This window comes from Manis javanica, chromosome 10, assembly GCF_040802235.1.
Source record: "Manis javanica isolate MJ-LG chromosome 10, MJ_LKY, whole genome shotgun sequence".
Taxonomy (NCBI): Eukaryota; Metazoa; Chordata; class Mammalia; order Pholidota; family Manidae; genus Manis; species Manis javanica.
The window spans coordinates 78,756,239-78,774,396 of record NC_133165.1 but is presented as its reverse complement, the minus strand read 5'-3'; the positions used below and the strand labels follow the sequence as shown (position 1 = coordinate 78,774,396).

The 18,158-nt window shown below is 54.4% G+C and overlaps 2 protein-coding genes across 26 annotated transcripts; one reads left to right on the top strand and one right to left on the bottom strand.

Annotated features, from left to right (window-relative positions):
- Window positions 1-120: 120 nt before the first annotated feature.
- LOC108409978 (solute carrier family 26 member 10) lies at window positions 121-9,810 on the top strand. Of its 19 annotated transcripts, none has more exons than XM_017680822.3 (17): window positions 596-2,135; window positions 2,570-2,680; window positions 3,170-3,327; window positions 3,518-3,682; window positions 3,913-4,065; window positions 4,756-4,838; window positions 4,985-5,132; window positions 5,221-5,334; window positions 6,003-6,080; window positions 6,174-6,269; window positions 6,672-6,778; window positions 6,889-6,958; window positions 7,030-7,146; window positions 7,285-7,318; window positions 7,396-7,478; window positions 7,569-7,623; window positions 7,742-8,262. In XM_017680822.3, exons 1-17 carry the CDS (start codon window positions 1,793-1,795, stop codon window positions 7,894-7,896), a joined length of 2,070 nt encoding a protein of 689 aa, XP_017536311.3. In that variant the 5' UTR covers window positions 596-1,792; the 3' UTR covers window positions 7,897-8,262. The 19 variants fall into 19 exon arrangements, 18 of the variants coding, with proteins under 18 accessions (XP_073069472.1, XP_017536316.3, XP_073069475.1 ...); XM_073213370.1 differs by having other exon boundaries at window positions 6,003-6,269; window positions 7,742-7,851; window positions 8,145-8,262; XM_073213371.1 differs by lacking the exon at window positions 7,742-8,262 and adding an exon at window positions 9,684-9,802 and having other exon boundaries at window positions 121-2,135; window positions 6,003-6,269.
- Window positions 5,772-16,815, bottom strand: B4GALNT1 (beta-1,4-N-acetyl-galactosaminyltransferase 1). Of its 7 annotated transcripts, none has more exons than XR_012121435.1 (13): window positions 16,572-16,813; window positions 15,883-16,486; window positions 15,455-15,673; window positions 14,774-14,938; window positions 14,540-14,646; window positions 12,455-12,495; window positions 12,117-12,297; window positions 11,022-11,120; window positions 10,695-10,885; window positions 10,104-10,244; window positions 9,617-9,857; window positions 8,319-9,055; window positions 5,772-6,763 (listed from the first exon to the last, which is right to left on the bottom strand). XR_012121435.1 is itself a non-coding variant. In XM_073213379.1 (13 exons), exons 2-12 carry the CDS (start codon window positions 15,972-15,974, stop codon window positions 8,838-8,840), a joined length of 1,695 nt encoding a protein of 564 aa, XP_073069480.1. In that variant the 5' UTR covers window positions 15,975-16,486; window positions 16,572-16,814; the 3' UTR covers window positions 5,772-6,763; window positions 8,819-8,837. The 7 variants fall into 7 exon arrangements, 6 of the variants coding, with proteins under 6 accessions (XP_073069480.1, XP_036847919.2, XP_017536326.3 ...); XM_073213379.1 differs by having other exon boundaries at window positions 8,819-9,055; window positions 16,572-16,814; XM_036992024.2 differs by having other exon boundaries at window positions 5,772-9,055; window positions 15,883-16,110; window positions 16,268-16,486.
- Window positions 16,816-18,158: the final 1,343 nt, after the last annotated feature.

Genomic DNA, 18,158 nt, shown 5'->3' with positions numbered 1-18,158 from the left:
AGAGCAAAGGGGAGGCCTGTAGTAGGGGTAAGTTGGGTGAAGTGGTATGGAAGTGATCAGCTGGCCCTCAGATCAGTCGTCTTGAGGAGGGGTCCAGTAAAAGTAGGGCACAGGGTGCAAGATAAAGAGCTGCTCTCTTTGTCCCTCACGCAGTTGCAGCATCTCTGTGTCCAGACCTGGAGCTTGGGACCACTGGAAAACCCCAGATCCTTGATGTAGCCTCCCCTTTATACAAAGACCCCTCTCATCTGGCCTCTGTTCTAGACCCTGCTGGAAGTCCAGTGTAATGTGACTTTCCACCATTCCCCAAACCCAGATTCTAAAGCACCAAATGCCCTCTATGCCTTTACTTCTGAGGCTTCCATGTTCAGCTGAGGAAGAATGGGAAGGTGGAGAGGGCCACCTCTGGGGGCTGTGGTCCCTTTTGGCTCTGGTCTCCTTATTCTTGCTGTCTGAGAGGTTGTAAGGCATATCCACACCGAGCAGGAGTGAATTCTTCTACAAGCCACAGACCCAAGAGTGGAGAGCTCAAAGGGGTCTTCACCCCTCCCAACTTCCGGGACAGCCCTGGAACAGAAAGGGCCAAACCTGCAGAGATACATGTCCAGATGCCCTGTCCTGGGTCTTTGGGCATCGGTGTGTCCACTTGTTTCCTGGGCCCAGTCACGTGTACTTGGGCTTCCTCAGCAGACAATAGACAGCTGGGGTGGGAGGGCAGGAGGAGCCAGGACCTCCCTGCGGGCCTGAGGTCCTTCTGGCCACAATGAGGGGAGGGACCTCTAGAGGAGGGTGGGCAGGACCTGGAGCCCAGATAAGACTTCTGGGGAACAATAAGAGGAATTGAAGAGGGGAGACCCACCCTCACTGTACCCCACCCCCAGGGTTTTGGGGTCAGGGACTGGGGACCCGAGGGTGATGGGAGGAGTGCTGAGGATCTTTGGGAAAGGAGGAGAGGATGGGCCACAGCAGGATCCCGGAGCTCAGAGCTTTGTCTTGTGGGACCACAGGGCACATGAGGTGGCTGGGTGACATTTTTGTACTTAATTTAATGTGCTTTTTATTGCCTACTTTATGAATAGCACTTGAATGTAATAAATGGTGCTTCAGATTTTTTGGCTCCTGAGAAATAAAATCATAATTTCCTATCAGTTCGGTATTTTTCCCTGAGGCCCTGAACTGGAAATGTAGGCCCAGCCCCTCCAAGTAGAGATAGAAGCTGGTGGTTCCCTGCCATCCCATCCCATACCTGTAGCTGCTTCCCATCTCACTAGGTTGTTGGATGACTGAGGCCAACAGAGTACCCTGCACTTTCTTGGGGCAAGGTGTACCGGACAAAAATGTGGGTATGCGAGGAGAGGGGAGTCGAAATTGCGCTGAGCTTTCTTTCCAGGAATGCGGCAGCTCCGGGCATGACCGGTTACCTTACAGGACCCAGTTTCTATCTCCTCCCAGAGTGCAGATAATGAAAAGGAACCTGGACTGAAGAGGCGGTAGTCGAAAGGCTTAGGAGTGGTACAGAGTGGGTGCTGGGTGTTGAGGATGTGCTCTCTGGTCCCTACACTTTACACAGCCACCCCTGCATAGGCGGCGATCTGAGGGATATGGCCAAGGATGTTTGAAGAAACAAAACGCCTGACACCCGGTTCCCAAGCCACGGCTCTTTCCGCGGTAGAGGTCCCTGAGGGAGGCCTCCAAGGCCCGATTGGCCCCTGCTTCTTGGAGGCGGAACTCCGGACTGGTGGGCGGAGGGCTATTTAAGACTGGGCTGTGCAGGAGGTGGCCAAGTGCAAAAATGAGTGAACTGCTAGGTGCTAGCACCTGCCCAGGCCCAGGAGAGGCCTCACACCCTACGCCCCCGCTGTGCGCCAAGTTCAGGGAACCTCTCACCGAGGCCCGGTTCCAGCAGCTCTTCGGGGACGCAGAGCCGGAACCGGAACTATTCTCGGGGCCCGCCTGGAGTCGGCATTTCAGACAGTGGAGGCAGCGGGCCCGTGCGTGTTGGGGACCCGGGGCGTGGCGCCTGCTGCTTGCGCGGCTCCCCCTGCTGCGTTGGCTGCCCCACTACCGATGGCGGGCCTGGCTGCTTGGGGATGCGGTGGCAGGAGTGACCGTGGGCATCGTGCACGTGCCCCAGGGTGAGCGGCTCCAACACCAGCCTGTCCGGGGCCCAAGCTCTAGAGCGTTTCCGGGAGGCGCGGAGGCTGGGAAACCAGGGGTGAGCTGAGTTCGCAGACAGGACCCAGAAACCAAGTACCCGGTAAGGACCGTGGGCCCCATCAGATGCCCACCCCCAGCTCCCCTCATCTGCGCAATCCTGCGAGAAGTCTAGGACACGTTCCAGCTCGGGGAACTGGAGAGAGGCACGGCGCCTGCCCCCCAGGACTCAGCCCGACAAGGAGCTCTGACCTTGTATGCTCCAGGGCCTCCCACTGAGGCCTGTTAACCCCTCAACTCCCTCTTGTGCCATGATTAGCGTCCCCATGCCAGTCCTAGGAGTGCAGGAAGGGGGTAGCTGGACACCCCCTTCCCTCTCCCATGCCGAACATTTTTCCTTCCACCTCTTCCCCAGGCATGGCTTTCGCCCTCCTGACCTCCGTGCCACCAGTGTTCGGACTCTACACTTCTTTCTTTCCCGTCCTCATTTACACCTTGTTGGGTACTGGGAGACACCTGTCCACGGGTGAGTGATCCGGTGACTCCTCTCCTCCTCTGTGGGGTGCGGCTTCTGTTCCAATAAGCTCCCTGCTCTTCTTCCCCTCTTCCTCTCCCCAAACCGCCGCTGAAGCAGTGAACCTCCAATCCCAGCAATGCTGGCTGGAGTGCTGAGTGGGTGCAAAGAGGCTGGAGTTTCCTCGGACTTTTTCTCCCCATGAAATTTGGCTAAAACGAACATATCCGGGACTTGGAAGAGGGGAGAAGAGTTGCGTGGTCACCCAAAGCAGCACAGTCTGCGGGGCTTCTGCAGAGTGGGCTGCAACGCAGTTCGGGGGCAGTTTTCGCCGGCTGGCGCGCCCACCTCCTTGTTCTCCGTGGGCTCCGGCCTGCTGCGCCAGCTCTTGGCCCCACGTCTCCGCTTGAGCATCAGACTTCTAAGAGAGTAGGGTCCGTCAGCAGCGTCCCGGGCCGCGAGCGCGGAGCAGCGCTGGTGATCTCTGAATTTGTCCCGCAGGAACTTTCGCGGTACTCAGCCTCATGACTGGCTCGGCCGTGGAGCGACTGGTACCCGAACCCCTCGGGGGGAACCTGAGCGGAATCCAGAGGGAACAGTTGGACGCTCAGCGGGTTGAGGTGGCTTCGGCCTTGGCCTTCGGAAGCGGGGCTCTGATGGTGAGGATGGACCCTGGGGGAGGATTCTGGGGGATGCACGCGGGGAGCCAGGGGAGAGGAGTTGGTCAGGGATAAGTCTCCCGCGCTGGACCAGTTGGGAGACGTGCGCGAAGAAGCTGGCGCCCCGCGCTGGGACTGGGCGGCTCCTGCCCCTGCGCCGATCGGTGATTGCGCATCTCCTCCGCGGCAGCTGGGGATGTTCGTGCTGCAGCTCGGCGTCCTGTCCATCTTCTTGTCGGAGCCTGTGGTCAAAGCTCTGACCAGCGGGGCCGCGCTGCACGTGCTCGTGTCCCAACTGCCAAGCCTTTTGGGGTTGCCCCTCCCGCGCCAGATCGGCTGCTTCGCTCTCTTCAAGGTGGGGTGGGAGAACAGCGAAGAAGCTTCTAGCGGTCCCGGGCAAAGGGAATCCGAAAATAAAGGAAGGAAGGGCTAGAGCGCGCCTGGGGTGGAGGACAAAAGGTTATAACCACGCCGCGGAGGTAGGAGCCCTGATCAGAGCAAGGAGGCCTTGTCGGGGTCAGGTGGGTCCGCGCTGCGGGCAGTAGTCCCGGCGCCGGGCCCTCTGCTCACCGCCCGTGCCCGCAGACGCTGGCTGCTGTGCTGACGGCGCTGCCACGGAGCAGTCCGGCCGAGCTGACCATCTCGGCACTCAGCCTGGCGCTGCTCGTGCCAATCAAGGAATTGAACGTGAGATTCCGAGACAGACTACCCACCCCGATCCCAGGGGAAATCGTCCTGGTGAGGCTGGCTCCTGGGTCCCCGCCGCCTGCACAGCTCAGACTTTGCCCCTTGGGTAGGAGCTGGCTGCTGCCTCCCCCTCGTGGAATGCAGAGGGCTCACAGACGAGAGGCGGTGCTTAAACGTGTACTTTGCCAGGCCCCTTCCCAGAACACATTGACCCTTCGGAACCCCCACCCACACGTTACACTCCATCGCAGAGCCCCCTCTAGACCTCTTAAGAGTGTCTTCTTGCGCACAGCTCTCACAGCACCTCCACTCCCGTCTCTCCTCCCGGGGTCGCCCACTGTAACTTGCCATTTATCTTCCTTCCCACGCCCACATTTCTCTCTCTCCAACGAGAAGAGCTTTCCACGTCTCCACCGATATTCCCTATATTCCTAGATCCAGCCTGGCTTCCCTGCGTAGAATGGCTCAGTTGCACCTCTTGATGCCCACCATTGCTCCCTCTTATGTCCTCCCGTCCATCTCTCTCCCCCACCTCAGGTGTACATCCTTCCTCTTTCCCAGCCCCACTCTCCTTCACTCTAAATTAGTTGTCAGGCATCCACCTCAAACACATCCCATCTTCCCCAGGTGCTGGGCTCCCACAACCATTTAATCTGCATCATGTTCTTGTCTCATGTTGAGCCCCTTCAGCCCCTGCCAGGCGGCCCATCTCCTCCCATGTCCTAATTTGCTCTTTCCCAGGTGCTTCTGGCCTCTGTGCTCTGCTTCACTTCTTCCTTGGACACAAGATACAATGTCCAGATAGTGGGGCTGCTTCCTGGAGGGTAAGAGAGAATGAAGACACCAACCTGCTCTTTTCACACTTGTCCTACCCAACACCTCCTCTTGTCCTGCCCAGTCCTATTTTCTCTATCTTCCCTATATTCTTGTTATACCCAACTGCCCTCACCATGGACCCCTCTCTCTCCAGATTTCTCCAGCCCCATCTCCCCAACCTGGCTGAGCTGCCCAGGATTCTGGCTGACTCACTGCCCATCGCACTGGTTACTTTTGCTGTGTCTGTCTCCCTGGCCTCCATCTATGCAGACAAGTATAACTACACAATTGATTCCAACCAGGTGTGACTCCGACTGAGGAACCCAAACCCCTGATCTGAACCCGCAATGCCTTTGTCTCTCTCCTCTTCATCTCACTGTATCCCTCCAGGAGCTCTTGGCCCATGGTGTCTCCAACCTCATCTCCTCCCTCTTCTCTTGCTTTCCCAACTCAGCCACATTGGCCACAACCAGCCTACTGGTGGATGCTGGTGGGAACACACAGGTAGGAGCACATCCCTGGTCGGGGTGGTGGTGGTGGTGGAGAGACAAATGGAAGACCCAGGTGGCAGATGGAAAACTGTGAGGGTGGGTGAGGGAGGACATGGATAGGTATCTAGGTAGGAGAGATGGAACATAACAAAGCTCCATTAAGAGTTTTGTAGACTCTGAGCACTGAAAAGGTCTATGGTGCTTAACTTATGTAGTTCAAACTAAGAACAAAACTAAACTATGAAATAACTTTGAAAGACAAAGTTCTTATTTTTTTCCCTACAAGGACATTTTCTTTTAAAAAGAAGTATCACTTGAGAGTTTCCCCCTAAAATGTTGTTTCCTTTACTTTGCCTGTATCCTAAGCATAGAGTTAGCCTGCTTTAAGGGTAATCCAACAGTGGCTTTTAAGATGGAGCTGGGCTAAAAGTAGGGACGTTGAACTACATGTAGGGAGAGACCTGTGAATGATAGGCATTTATTTGGGGGAAGGGGAAAGGTAGGTATAAGCGACAGAATATCAAGAGGGGAGTTGAAGGGTGAGGAATGTCTGCGTGGGAGATTTCAGAGGAGGGAGACATCCAAGGAAGGTGAGGCAGAGGCAGAGTGGGCAGGGAAAGCCGCTCTCACACAGGGTGGGCGAGATTCTCACTTCTTTGCTCCTGTCCATCTTTTCTCTAGCTGGCAGGCCTCTTCTCCTGCATAGTTGTTTTGTCTGTGTTGCTGTGGCTGGGGCCTTTCTTCCACTATCTACCCAAGGTGAGGAGCAGAGGGGACAAGGTGTGGGGTGGCTGGCAGGGATGGCTACATGCCAGGACATTGGGGTGGTCAGCTCGCCTCCTCTCCCCCAAGGCTGTCCTGGCCTGCATCAACATCTCCAGCATGCGCCAGATGTTCTTCCAGATGCAGGAACTTCCACAACTATGGCGCATCAGCCGTGTGGACTTTGTGAGAAATGGCAGTCTCACCCCAGAGTGCCCCCTCCCATTTCCCTGGATCCCCAGCCTCTGCCCAGGATCAAAGCCTATTGTCCTAAGTTATGCAGTGCCCCCAACCCCAACATGCATACCTCCTAGTCCCTTTACTCAGAGACAAGGTGAAAGGTGAGGTTTGAACCCGTCAGGCCTCAATTTTTATAACTCCACAGCTGGTACAAGTTCTGGGGTCATTGCATTTGGTGTCTATCCCCTGTTGGGTCAGTCCTGTCCCCCACTCTGCATTCTTTCTATCTTCTCCTGGGCTATCCCTCCCCATCACTTGCCCTGTCAGTCACTGCCCCTGGGCCCCTTTCTCTGGCAGTGGTGGCCTGGAATTTCTTCTGGGCATTTCACTCCCATCCACATCCTGCAGGCTGTGTGGATGGTCACGTGGGTGGCGGTAGTGATCCTGAGTGTGGACCTCGGCCTGGCTGTAGGTGTGGTCTTCTCCATGATGACAGTGGTCTGCCGCACCCAGAGGTGGGAGCAGAGATGAGAGGAATTGGGATATGGGAGGGGAGAGAACAGAGTGCTTGGGGTGACTCTCCAGCCAGTCCAGGCTGGAAATCTGACCCCAGCTTCCTGCCCAGGGTTCAGTGCCTGGCACTTGGACTTGCTGAGGGGACTGAGCTCTACAGGCCACTCAGAGAGAGCCATAAGGTGGGTGGATTATACCAAAGAAGGAAGAGAAGATTAGATGCAGATATTTCTCTGACCCTCTGACCCCTTAGCTCCTTCAGGTCCCAGGACTCTGCATCCTGAGCTATCCAACACCACTGTACTTTGGGACCTGTGGGCAGTTTCGCCGCACCCTCCAGCAGCATCTGGGGCTTGGAGAAGGAGGCAAGGTGAGACTTGGTCAAAGGGAAGTGTGACTTCTCTGGGAATGGGAGGCAGGTGGGTCTTCTGAGGGGGACCACTGTGCTCAAGGGGTATATGTTTAGGCTTATGTCTCAGAGGTATTGAGTCCCCTTCTCTACTCACAGGAGACCCCAAAGACAGATGGCCCATCTGATGCAGGTGAGATGGGATGACAGGAGGCAGGTTTGGGCATGACCCATAGAAGCATCTGGGTACTGTGCCTTCTCCCATTCTAGTTGCTGAGCCTGTCAGAGTGGTGGTCCTAGACTGCAGCGGGGTCACCTTTGCAGATGCCGCTGGGGCCAGAGAAGTGGTACAGGTGAGGGAGAGCATAGGTGGAGGAGAAAAGCCCCTTGTCATCTGAAGCATACTCTCTGCTCTAGCATTAACTCCTGCCCAACCTCTGCAGCTGGCCAGCCTTTGCCGAGATGCTGGGATCCACCTTCTCCTGGCTCAGTGTAATGGTGAGAAGTGTGGAGGCTGGAGGGCCCTGCAACCTGGGGGATAGCTGGACACTTGGGGGAGCTCAGAGTATACTGTGTTCACTTAAGACCTAAGAGCCTGGCCCCTCTATCCACACAGCCTCAGTGCTGGGGACACTGACCCAGGCAGGGCTCCTGGACGGCGTGACCCCAGAGCAGCTGTTTGTGAGTGTCCAGGATGCAGCTGTTCATGCCCTGGAGAGACTGGTGAGGGACAGCAGCAAAGGCAGTGGGATCCAGGAGGTGCTGGGCTAAAGCCAGTGAAGTATGAATCAGTGGATGAAGATCCAGGCAGAGGGATTTGGGTAGGGGACTGAGGAAGAAGCTGAGGAGGAAGGGGTTGGGATGAAATGATTAGTCAACTTAAGATGAAGTCTAGTTATGGGTGAAGAAAGGAGGAACTAAGGTCCCTATGAGGGGTGTGTGGCCCTCAGAAGACTGCCAAATATAGGGTGAGGGGGTATCTGGTCTATCCCTGACATGTTCCCTCCTTTTTCCGGGTGCCCACTGGTCCAAAGCCTTGCACAGTGTGGGTCTGACCTGGTCAGTTGGAGGGTCCCAACAATGTGTGCATGAGGAGGTCTCTTCCCTAATATAACTAATAAAATGAAGCTGAGAGCCTCTGGGAGTCTTGAAGTGAGTTTGGGCATCCACACATGGACCCTTGGTTCACTGACCTCTATGCCCACAGCACCACAGAGACACAACTGCAAACAGCTTTCACTTGTGTGTTCAGCTGTGACCCCAGCTCCAGAGTCCCTGGCTCTCTCTATGGGGATGGGGCTGGAGCCAGTGCACAGAGTCCTGGATCCAGGGATGAGGAACAGCAGCACAGACCTGGGAATACATGTTGGGGGCTTTCCCATCCCCTCAGTCCCTAGGAGATGGGAGTGTCTACACTTTAGGTTCTAAGAGTCCCCATGGGCTCTTTGGCACTTGGAAAGTGACCCCCCCCACTTCCTGCCCCATGAGAAGGGGGTTGGGGAGGACTTGGCACTGGCTATGGGACAAGTTATGGCTCTATCCTGTCCCTGGGCACTTGAACAGGAGGAGTGTCACCAGGATAGGCCCCTATTTGGGATTAGGTTCTGAAGGGCATCAGGGAGAGTCAGTGGTCACTGGGTGGTGGGTTTGCTAGAAATTCCTGGTAGGGACAAGGAGGCAGGCCCAGCCTTACAGAAGGCTCTGAGTGGCCATCACTCTGAGGTCATGCACTGCAGACGGTGTTTGAAGAAGAGCAGGCGGTGTTTGGCCACTTGACTTTCATCCAGTGATCCTGGATAACGGTATCGGGCATAAGTCTCTGCCCCAGCATCCTTTGATGTCCAAGGCAGCTTCAGCTTGGATGCATGATCCACAATGACGTCTGAGCAGGAGCCCACCCTAAGGGAACCAAGCCCATCCAGGAAGAATTCTGGAGGTGAAAGCACACAGTGAAGGGTCTTGAGGGAGCTGAAGGCCAACCCTTCAGGGAGAACTGAAATTTGGGGTATGGAGGGTGCACAGCAAAGACTCCATTTCTAAAGACTTGGGGCTAGTAATGAATCCTTTTGGGTCTTAGTGTTACTCCTGTGGAAAATGCAGTCAATATACTCACCTTGTGCTTTGAAAACGGACTCCACCCCCACCCCCACGTCCCCCCAACACACGCACCCAGGTTCAGTGATGCTGAATGGGCTGCTCTGAGTGGGCTGAACAAGAGGCAGTGGCTGGGAGTCGGGTAAAGGTGCCGCTGACACTGGTGGGGAAGTTCAAGGTGGACCCAGCGTCTGTGGGGGCTGGGAGGGTGGGAGCTCAAGTCTCTTGCCCAGGCACAGGTCTTGGTAAATCTCAGAACCGCTCTAGGGGCCTCGGGTGGCAGCCGTGAGCTCCACGTGGATGGGACAGGCGTATCCTGGCCTCTGGGCGCCTGGCTGCACCAAGCCTCGCCCCGCGGGGTCCCTGTCAGGCCAGGCTGGGAGGGGGCGCCACTCACCCAGATGCGCCACGCGGCTGAGGCGTGGGTCGAAGCCGACCTCTCGCACCTTATCGGTGCGCGCCAGGAAGAAGTTGACCACGCCGTCAGTGACTACGCAGCCTGGGAAGCCGACGAGCTCATGGTGGAAGCCGCGCCTTTGCCGAAGGCAGTTCCCGCGGCCTGGTGCACCGGACTCCACGCTCAGCAGCTGTCGGTAGGTAGTGGCGAAGCCCGAGATCTCGCGCACTGCGCCCCCCACCTGCAGGAGTAGGAGGTTGGCTCCAGGTAGGGCTGGGTCTGGGAGCGGGGACACCATGCTCCCTCTCCCCGGGGCCATTCTCTTGTCCAGTCCTTTTCCGTTGGACCCCTGCAGGACCCAGAGAGTCCTCTACGCTTCGTCGTCCTCTCTTTGTCCCAGGCTGGCGCCTGGAAGCCGGGCCTCTCCTGGTGGCCTTAGCTTGCTGGAGGCTCTCCTCCCACCCCAGCCCCGGGGCCTCTCCCCTACCAGGTCCAGCGGTGTCCTCTCCAGCACATCCACCAGCCTCTCCAGCCGTGTCCGCGCGGTGAAGATGAAGTCGTCATCCACCCACAGCACGTACTTGGTGGTTACTTGGGATATGGCCAGGTTTCGGCCTGCAAACCAACCCTGGGAGAAGGGTATGTATGATTGGTGAGGCTGTAGACAAAGGACACAACCCTCTGATACCTCTCTCCTCTCAACAGCCGGTGCCCCTCTCCAAACGTTCAAGTGCTTACCAATGGCCCAGAGCTAGGAAAAAATTCAGTTTCCCACAGCCAGAGGTTCTGAGTCTGTTCTGGGAGAGGGTCTGGGAATGCGTCTTATTCATGTGTGGTTTCATGCATTCAACAGTGTATTGAGCGCCCACTAGATGCTAAGCACCATTCTAAGAATGCAGCGTGAATAAGGCGGGTATGATTCCTGCTGCCACGGAGCTTACATCCCGGGGACCCTCAACCGTGACAGGCACCAGTGATTCTGAAGCAGGAAGTTCTGGCATCACTACTCAAGACTGCAGACTGAAGGTGTGCCCCTCCTGGTGCCCGCTGGGGCGCCCTTCAGCCTCAGGCTGCGCACCTTGCCGAAAGGCATGAGATAGTGCTCAATGTGGAGTCCGCTAATGCTCTCTGGCTTGTCGCTGTCGTCAGCGATGACCACGGTGACCGTCGGGTAGAAGCGGCGGATGCTGGCAATGAGTGCCCGTAGCCGATTGTAACGAAGGAAGGTCTTAGTGGCGATGGTGACCAGAGCACTGAGGTTGTACTGGGCTGGGAGTGAGGGGCAGGGTGAGGTGCAGGCAAGGAGAGTAGGGAGTGAGGAGCAGGGCGGCATCTCCCAGGGCCGCCCTCTCCCAACTTGCTCCCCAGGAGGCCTGGACCACTTCTCTGGGAAAGACAGCCTCACCTCCCTGGGGTAGAGATCCAAGTGAATACAGCCGAGGGTTGGGGGGGTGTCTTATGCGAATGGTGAAGGCTACCTCATGTCCCTCAGTGGAAAACCGGACTGGAAAGGAAGGACATGAGATGTGGCCCTTATGGCTGGGACAACATTGTTTTTCAGTAAATCGTTATTTAAGTGTCTACTCTGTGTACTACCTTTCTAGGCCTGATGGACAAGAATGCAAGTTTCTTACCCCATGGAACTTACATTCTAATGGGTGGGAGAAAGATAATAAAAGATGTATTAAAAGCTAACCTTTACTAAGCCCTTACTTCCTGACAGGCCCCTTTCAAATGACTTTAAACATATGAATTTATTTACTCTTCACAACAGACCTGCTAAGTAGAGTACTACTACAGAAAAAGAAGGTACAGAGAAATTAAGTAACTTGTCCACATTTACACAACTATGAAGCAATGAAGCTGATAAAGGAACCTAGTCAGTCTTGTTCCAGGTAAAGTAAATAAGAAAACTCAGATACTGATAAGTATTGATTAGAAAATAAGACAGGTAATGTGATACTGAAGAGGGGACATTTAAGGTAGGATCACCAAATGACAAGAAGGAGCCAGCCCTGCAAAAACCTGGGGGAAGAGCATTCTAGGCAGAGGGAACAGCAAGTGCAAAGTTCCCAATGGGAGCACAGGTTTGGGGTAGCAAGCCTGGTCGAAGAGCAGGGGGCACCCCTTTTGCTAGAGGAGAAATAGGAGCTCTGAGAGATAAAGCCCTTTGCCTGCTAGTAAGTGTACAGCTGGCTGTGAAGCTTGACTCTTCTGGCTCCTGGGACAGGTCACTTCCTGGAGCCCCCATGGTTGGGCTAAAGCAGCAGGGACACACCCAAGGCTCGGGTTCCCTCTGGCCTGCTCTGGCCCCAGATGAACAAAGGCCCCTTCTCTCCCTCCCTGGCCCTGCTGGCCTAGCTGAAATGCCCATTGTGTGACTGGGCAGCTCTGGCCATTGCCCCAGCGTCTCCTACACTCTCTGCCATTTGCCCACTCAAGCCTTTCTGGGCTCTTCCTGTTCACCCAGCCTGCCCCTACCTCCACCCAGGCCTCACACCTGTGTCTGCTGTATTTGCCTGATAGCTTTGGCTGCTGTAAGTGACTAGTTGCAGCTGCCGATTGAGTCGGTCCAGCCCTGGGCTGGCGAGGGTGAGATCTGGTTGCCCCTCTCCAGTGACAGTCACTCCGGTCACTTCCCCTGCCACATCCCAGGTGCCCAAGGAGGCAGTCAGGTTCACCTGGGAGAGGGGATTGCAGACTGCATGTTAGGCCCCACACCCACCTCTTGGCCCCCTGGTTCCTCCATTTCTCTGTTAGCAGCCCCATCTCCCTCCTGCATCCTTGATGCCCCCTGGTCTCCCCGCCCCCTGGCTCCTCTCACCTGGTTCCTCTCACCTGGTATACCTCCTGACCAGAAGCTGCCTGCAGGCTCAGCCCTGAAGGGAAGGAGGAGGGGATCAAAATCACAGGAAGCCTTGAATTCTTCTTCCCTTTCTCTTCCCTCTTTCACCATACACAACACAGAAGTTCTCACCCATCCCTCTGGTTAAGGCCACTGCAGGGCATGCTGCGGGACACAGCCTAAAGTAACTGATTTTTCACTCTTTCTTCTCAAAGCAGGAGCTCTTCTACAGCTTGTCTGACCTATCCACCTAACCTTTGGTCAGTCAGCAAAGAATGGGTTCTTTTCCCCAAACCTCTCTGATTACAATTACAGGTCTCACAATAAGATATCACCTCACACCACTTAGGATGGCCAACATCCAAAAGACAAGAAACAATTGCTGGTGAGGATGCAGTGAAAGGAGAACCCTCCTACACTGTTGGTAGGAATATAAGCTAGTTCAACCATTGTGGAAAGCAGTATGGAGGTTCCCCAAAAAACTAAAAATTGAAATACCATTTGACCCAGGAATTCCACTCCTAGGAATTTACCTGAAGAAAACAAGATCTCTGATTAAAGACATATGCACCCCTATGTTTACTGCAGTACTATTTACAATAGCCAAGATATGGAAGCAACCTAAGTGTCCATCAGTAGATGAATAGATAAAGGAGATGTGGCACATATACAAAATGGAATGTTATTCAGCTATAAAAAGAAAAGAAATCCTACCATTCCCAACAACATGGATGGAGCTAGAGGGTATTATGCTCAGTGAAATAAGCCAGGCGGAGAAAGACAAGTACCAAATGATCTCCCTCATGTGGAGTATAAGAACAAAAGAAAACTGAAGGAACAAAACAGCAGCAGAAGCACAGAACCCAAGAATGGACTAACAGTTACCAAAGGGAAAAGGACTGGGGAGGACGGGTGGGAAGGGAGGGATAAGGGTGGGAAGAAAAGAAAGGGGGCATTACGATTAGCATGTATAGTGTTGGGGGGGCACGGGGAGGGCTATGCAACACAGAGAAGACAAGTAGTGATTCTACAGCATCTTACTATGTTGAAGGACAGTGACTGTGAACTTGGTGACAAGTAGTGATTTTACAGCATCTTACTATGTTGATGGACAGTGACTGTGAACAGGGATGTGGGGGGGACTTGGTGAAGGGGGAGCCTAGTAAACATAATGTCCTTCATGTAATTGTAGATTAATGATACCAAAATTAAAAAAAAAATTCCTCTGTGGCCCATCAAGTATCTGTTTGCCAAACATTTACTCTCCTGTCGTGAACTGCTTCCCTTTCCCTTTGAAGTCCAGGCCCCTGCCCCTTTCTCCTTAGTTCAGGATGACAGATATGCCTCATTCTCCCTGGCTGTCTTTGAAATCTCATTCTATGGATTCCCTGAACATGCATAATTAAACTTTGCTTTTTTTTCTCCTGCTAAAAAAGAAAAGAAAAGAAATCCTGCCATTGCAACAACATGGATGGAACTAGAGGGTATTTTGCTCAGTGAAATAAGCCAAGCAGAGAAAGACAAGTACCAAATGATTTCACTCATTTGTGGAGTATAACAACAAAGCAAAATTGAAGGAACAAAACAGTAGGAGACTAACAGACTCCAAGAAGGGACTAGAGATTACCAAAGGGAAGGGGTTGGGGAAGGAGGGAGAAGGGGATTAAGGGGCATTATAATTAGCACACACAATATAGGTAGGTCACAGCATAGAGAAGACAAGTAATGACTCTATAGCATCTTACTATGCTAATGGACAGTGACTGATGGGGGGGGCGCTTGGTAATATAGGTGAATGTTGAAATCACAATGTTGCTCATGTGAAACTTTCCTAAGATGTATATCAATGATATCTTAATTAAAAAAAACAATTACAGGTCTTCTGCAATTCCTGACAGCCCTAGAATCCGTTCTGTCCCCACCTCCCAGTTCAGGATCCCCCTTCTGACTTCAAGTTCACCTTTCAGCTGAAGTCCCCCTGCGTCCCATTCCAATTTTCCCTCATTCTTCCCCACCCAGCCTCAGGCTCTGCCACCCCCACAGTGGCTTGGCTCATCCCCTAGGACTGCTGTTCCCACCTGGCACCAAGATGCTCCTGAGTGGCTGCACCTCCACACCCTGCAAGGGGTACTGGAGGGGGGAGTTGGCAGGGGCTATGAGCAGCTGGTCAGCAGCGGACTGGCTCCTGGCATTTGAGGAGGAGGAGGACAGAGGAGGAGTCAGGGGGAGGGGCTTTCCCTCTGGCCACACCCACCACCCAGGCTTCCCACGCTGTCCACCTGCGGAGGTAGACCCTCCTTTCCTGCTGGTACCTTGAAAGGAAGGCCTGAAACTCCTGCTCTCTCAAGGCAGAGGCAGTCTTCAGCTCCTCAGGGTCAAACGCCTTGGTGAAGTCAATGGCTTGGACCTGCCTCTGGAAGGGGAGGTGAAGGCTCCCTCCACTGGGCTCACAGCTGCAGTTGTGTCTAGAGAGCAGCCTGGAGGGGATGGAGGGAAGGTCATCAGAGTCCAGTCACACAGCTCTATTCACCTTACAAAACATTATCCAGCACCGTACACTAAGGTGCACCCTTAGCCCTTCAGTTCTGCCCATGCAATATCTGTCCCCTTAAACACTCCTCTTCAAATAGGCCCTAGGAGGAGGGACCAGACCCCTCCCCTATCTATGTATTTTACAGAGATGTAGAATAGGGCCAATTGCTAGGATTTCGGAGTCGTCTACAAACCATTCAGGCCCCCACCTGGACTCTCCTTTCATGTGGACTCACTGGGACATCAGAAAGCCTTTCAGGGCCCTCACAACACCATGAAAATATTCAGAAAGGACATATTTTTCCCCCCAGTCCAGGTCGGAGTACCTGCCCCCACCTCTACCTCACCCTGCAAAACCAGTCTGGAGAACCCAGGCTCAATGCTGAGAGTGGAGCAAACAAAAGCTGCCCACACCACCCACCCAGCGACGCCGCGCTGCCGCCACCCTTTCCAGCACTCACCCCACCACTCGCTTCTTGATCCTAACGGGGATGTGTGCATAGCGGGGCTCCGGGGCCAGGGCTGGGAGCTCTGGCCTGGAGGGCACCTGCAGGGGCGCCCACAGCGCCAGAGGTGTCCGGAGGCCGGTCGCGTCCCGGGTGCTCGCGTACAGGAGCCCCAGCGAGGCGCAGGCGAGCAGCAGGACCAGCACATACACGGCCCGGCGGCCCAGCCGCATCCTGGGTGGGCGGTAAGGAAGGAAGGGTGAGAACGGTGGGGAGGGAAGGCGCGGGCCGGGCCCTGGACGCCGGCGGTTCTCGAGGCTCCTGCCGGCTCACTGGGGCGCTCTCCGCTTCTCGGCGCGCTAGGATTTGCACAGCGAATCGCTTCCCCTGTCCCCCTCCCTGCACTCCCGAGGCCTCGGTCCCCCAGACTCCTTTCTTCTCGCCTTCTCCCGCATCTCGGTTTCCTCCACTCCAGAGGCCCGGCGTCTTGATGCAAGAGACCTTTGGATGCGGTGGTTTCGATGAGGCAGCACATCAGTAGAAAAGCACCGCTCTGCTGGGACAGCGAACATTCCCAAGGCCTCCGCCCGCCAGGCCCGCGCGCACCCTGACCCCTCGGCCTGCGCTCCCTCTGGCCAGGGAAGGCTGCAAAGGGCGGCCCCACACCTTGCCTGTCATGAAAAATGCAGAATCACGCAGCCGTTACTAGGTACCCCGGCGGAGGTGGCCTCACGAGCGGCCTCGGGGAGCCGTGCGGGGCACAGGGTGGGCTGGTTAGCGCGCCTGCTCTCGCTTCCAGCTCAGCCCCCATCCCGCCCGAGCACTGACCTGTCTGACGTGCTAAGGCCGCCTCAAGATTTCGGTCCAAGTTGCGCCAGGCTCTCAGCTCCGGCCTGGGGGTCCGCATGGGGTCGGGGCGGCCTGATGGGGGAGCCCGGCGGGAGCCTGAGAGCGAGGAGGTCCCCGGCCTCCTGGGCGCGCCCAGCCCCTCCCGCCTCCGGCTCTGTGCTTTGTAGACCGCGCGCTGGGGCGGCCCCCCGGCGTTTCCTGCGGGGGCGGGGAACGAAGTTGAAGCCACTGCTCCCAGCCCCTGGAACCAAGCCCGGGCTTCCCAGCACCCTGTCCCACTTGCCACGGGAGGAGGGCGCCGGCCGCCGCCCTTCTTTTCAGATCGCAGCTGCGCGCGGCTGGCCTCCCGGGCAGTGCTGCGGAGGCGAGCGCCCGGGCGCCGTCTGGTGGGCGCAGAAGACACTGCGGGGTGCGCGAAGCCCGCGCCGCGACAGGTACTTCTTGCAACCCGCCCAGCCCTTAGCTGCGAAACCGGGCATCTCAACCGCCTGCCGCCAATCCCATTCTAGTCTCTGTTGGTTCGGAGCCTCCCTCTCCTCGGCGCAAGGACCGGCAACAAGGGCTTTGGGGGAGGTGCCGCGGGACGCCCTAAACCCTATTTCAAGGAAGAGTTGGGCAGTTAGGATGAAATGAAGCAGACCAGCCCCTGGAGAATAAAGACTGCCTGGCTAGCAAAGACAGGTTCACAGCCTCCACACCTCGACCCCAAGTTATCTAACAGGCACTCAGGAGAGGAAACATTCCGTAATTCAAGGGCCCACTTCCCCTAACTGCTCTTTGTTGCGGAGTTCTGGGGGAAGGAAACCCAATAATGGCTAGATTGGTGGGAGTTCTACTTGCAAACTTTAGACCCATAGGACTTCCTTCCCTACGGCCAAATTCCTGACACTACCCAAAGACCTGTGGTTCCATGGTTCTATAAAAGACGTATCAGGATTTACTAGGGCAAAAAAGATACAACAAGAAATGCAGAAAGAACATAATGAAAACGGGATGGAGGAGAGGGAAAGATGGATTATTGAATGAATTGTATACAATGAAATGATTAATCAGCTGGGGAAGAAGTGGAATTCTCACCCTCTCTACATCAAAATAAATTCCAACTCTATCATGTATTTTGAAGTCATAAAAATAGTAAAAAATCACGGAATTGTTTTGTTTTTTAGAATCATGGAGTGGGGAAGAGCTATCTAAAGATATAGAGGGAAATTTAAATAAATTTGCTTATATAAAACTTGAGTGAAGAAACTTCTATAAACAAACGAGAGAAATTACAAAATGTGAAAAAAATATTTGCAACATGTAAGACGAAGGTCTATTTTCCTTAAGAGCTCTAAAACATCAATAAGAAAAAGTGGTTAACTACCCCCAAATAGACAAATACCATGATTAGACAGTGGACAGAAAAAGTGAAAATGGCTTTTAAATATATGAAAGTGTACTTGACCTTATTCATAATTAATAAAATGTTTATTTTATTATAAGTTAGTGAAGGTTAAAATTTGCTAACACTGTGTGGTCAAGCGTTTGGAGAGGTGACCTCTGCCCTACATCATTGTGAACCTAAATCTTACAACTTGAGAGCAGTTAGCAATTCAATTAACATTTAAAATGTTAACCATTTAAATTCTAAATATTAATAACTTCAAAGTTTAAAGATAAGATTCAGTCAGACAATGGAACACTGGCTTCATCTGTATCTGCTGATGTGGAATGGTACCAAAGTTGTTAAACCAAAGAAATAAGATACAGAACAGCATATACAGTTGGCTCTGGTGTGTGGCTTTTAGCTTCTGAGTCCACCCAGAGTCTGTAAGTGAGGTATGGCCATAACAAACACCTGAAAGTGAGGGAACAGCTTTGGAACTGG

Coding starts and splice junctions, on each gene's coding strand:
- LOC108409978 (XM_017680819.3), top strand. CDS start 1,793: ATGAGTGAACTGCTAGGTGCTAGCACCTGCCCAGGCCCAGGAGAGGCC. Junction 6,779..6,888: donor GTGGTCTGCCGCACCCAGAG/GTGGGAGCAGAG, acceptor CTTCCTGCCCAG/GGTTCAGTGCCTGGCACTTG. Junction 7,147..7,284: donor GGCTTGGAGAAGGAGGCAAG/GTGAGACTTGGT, acceptor CTCTACTCACAG/GAGACCCCAAAGACAGATGG.
- B4GALNT1 (XM_073213379.1), bottom strand. CDS start 15,974: ATGTGCTGCCTCATCGAAACCACCGCATCCAAAGGTCTCTTGCATCAA. Junction 12,496..14,539: donor CAGGAGCATCTTGGTGCCAG/GTGGGAACAGCA, acceptor CCTTCCCTTCAG/GGCTGAGCCTGCAGGCAGCT. Junction 11,121..12,116: donor GGCAAATACAGCAGACACAG/GTGTGAGGCCTG, acceptor CTTCCTTTCCAG/TCCGGTTTTCCACTGAGGGA.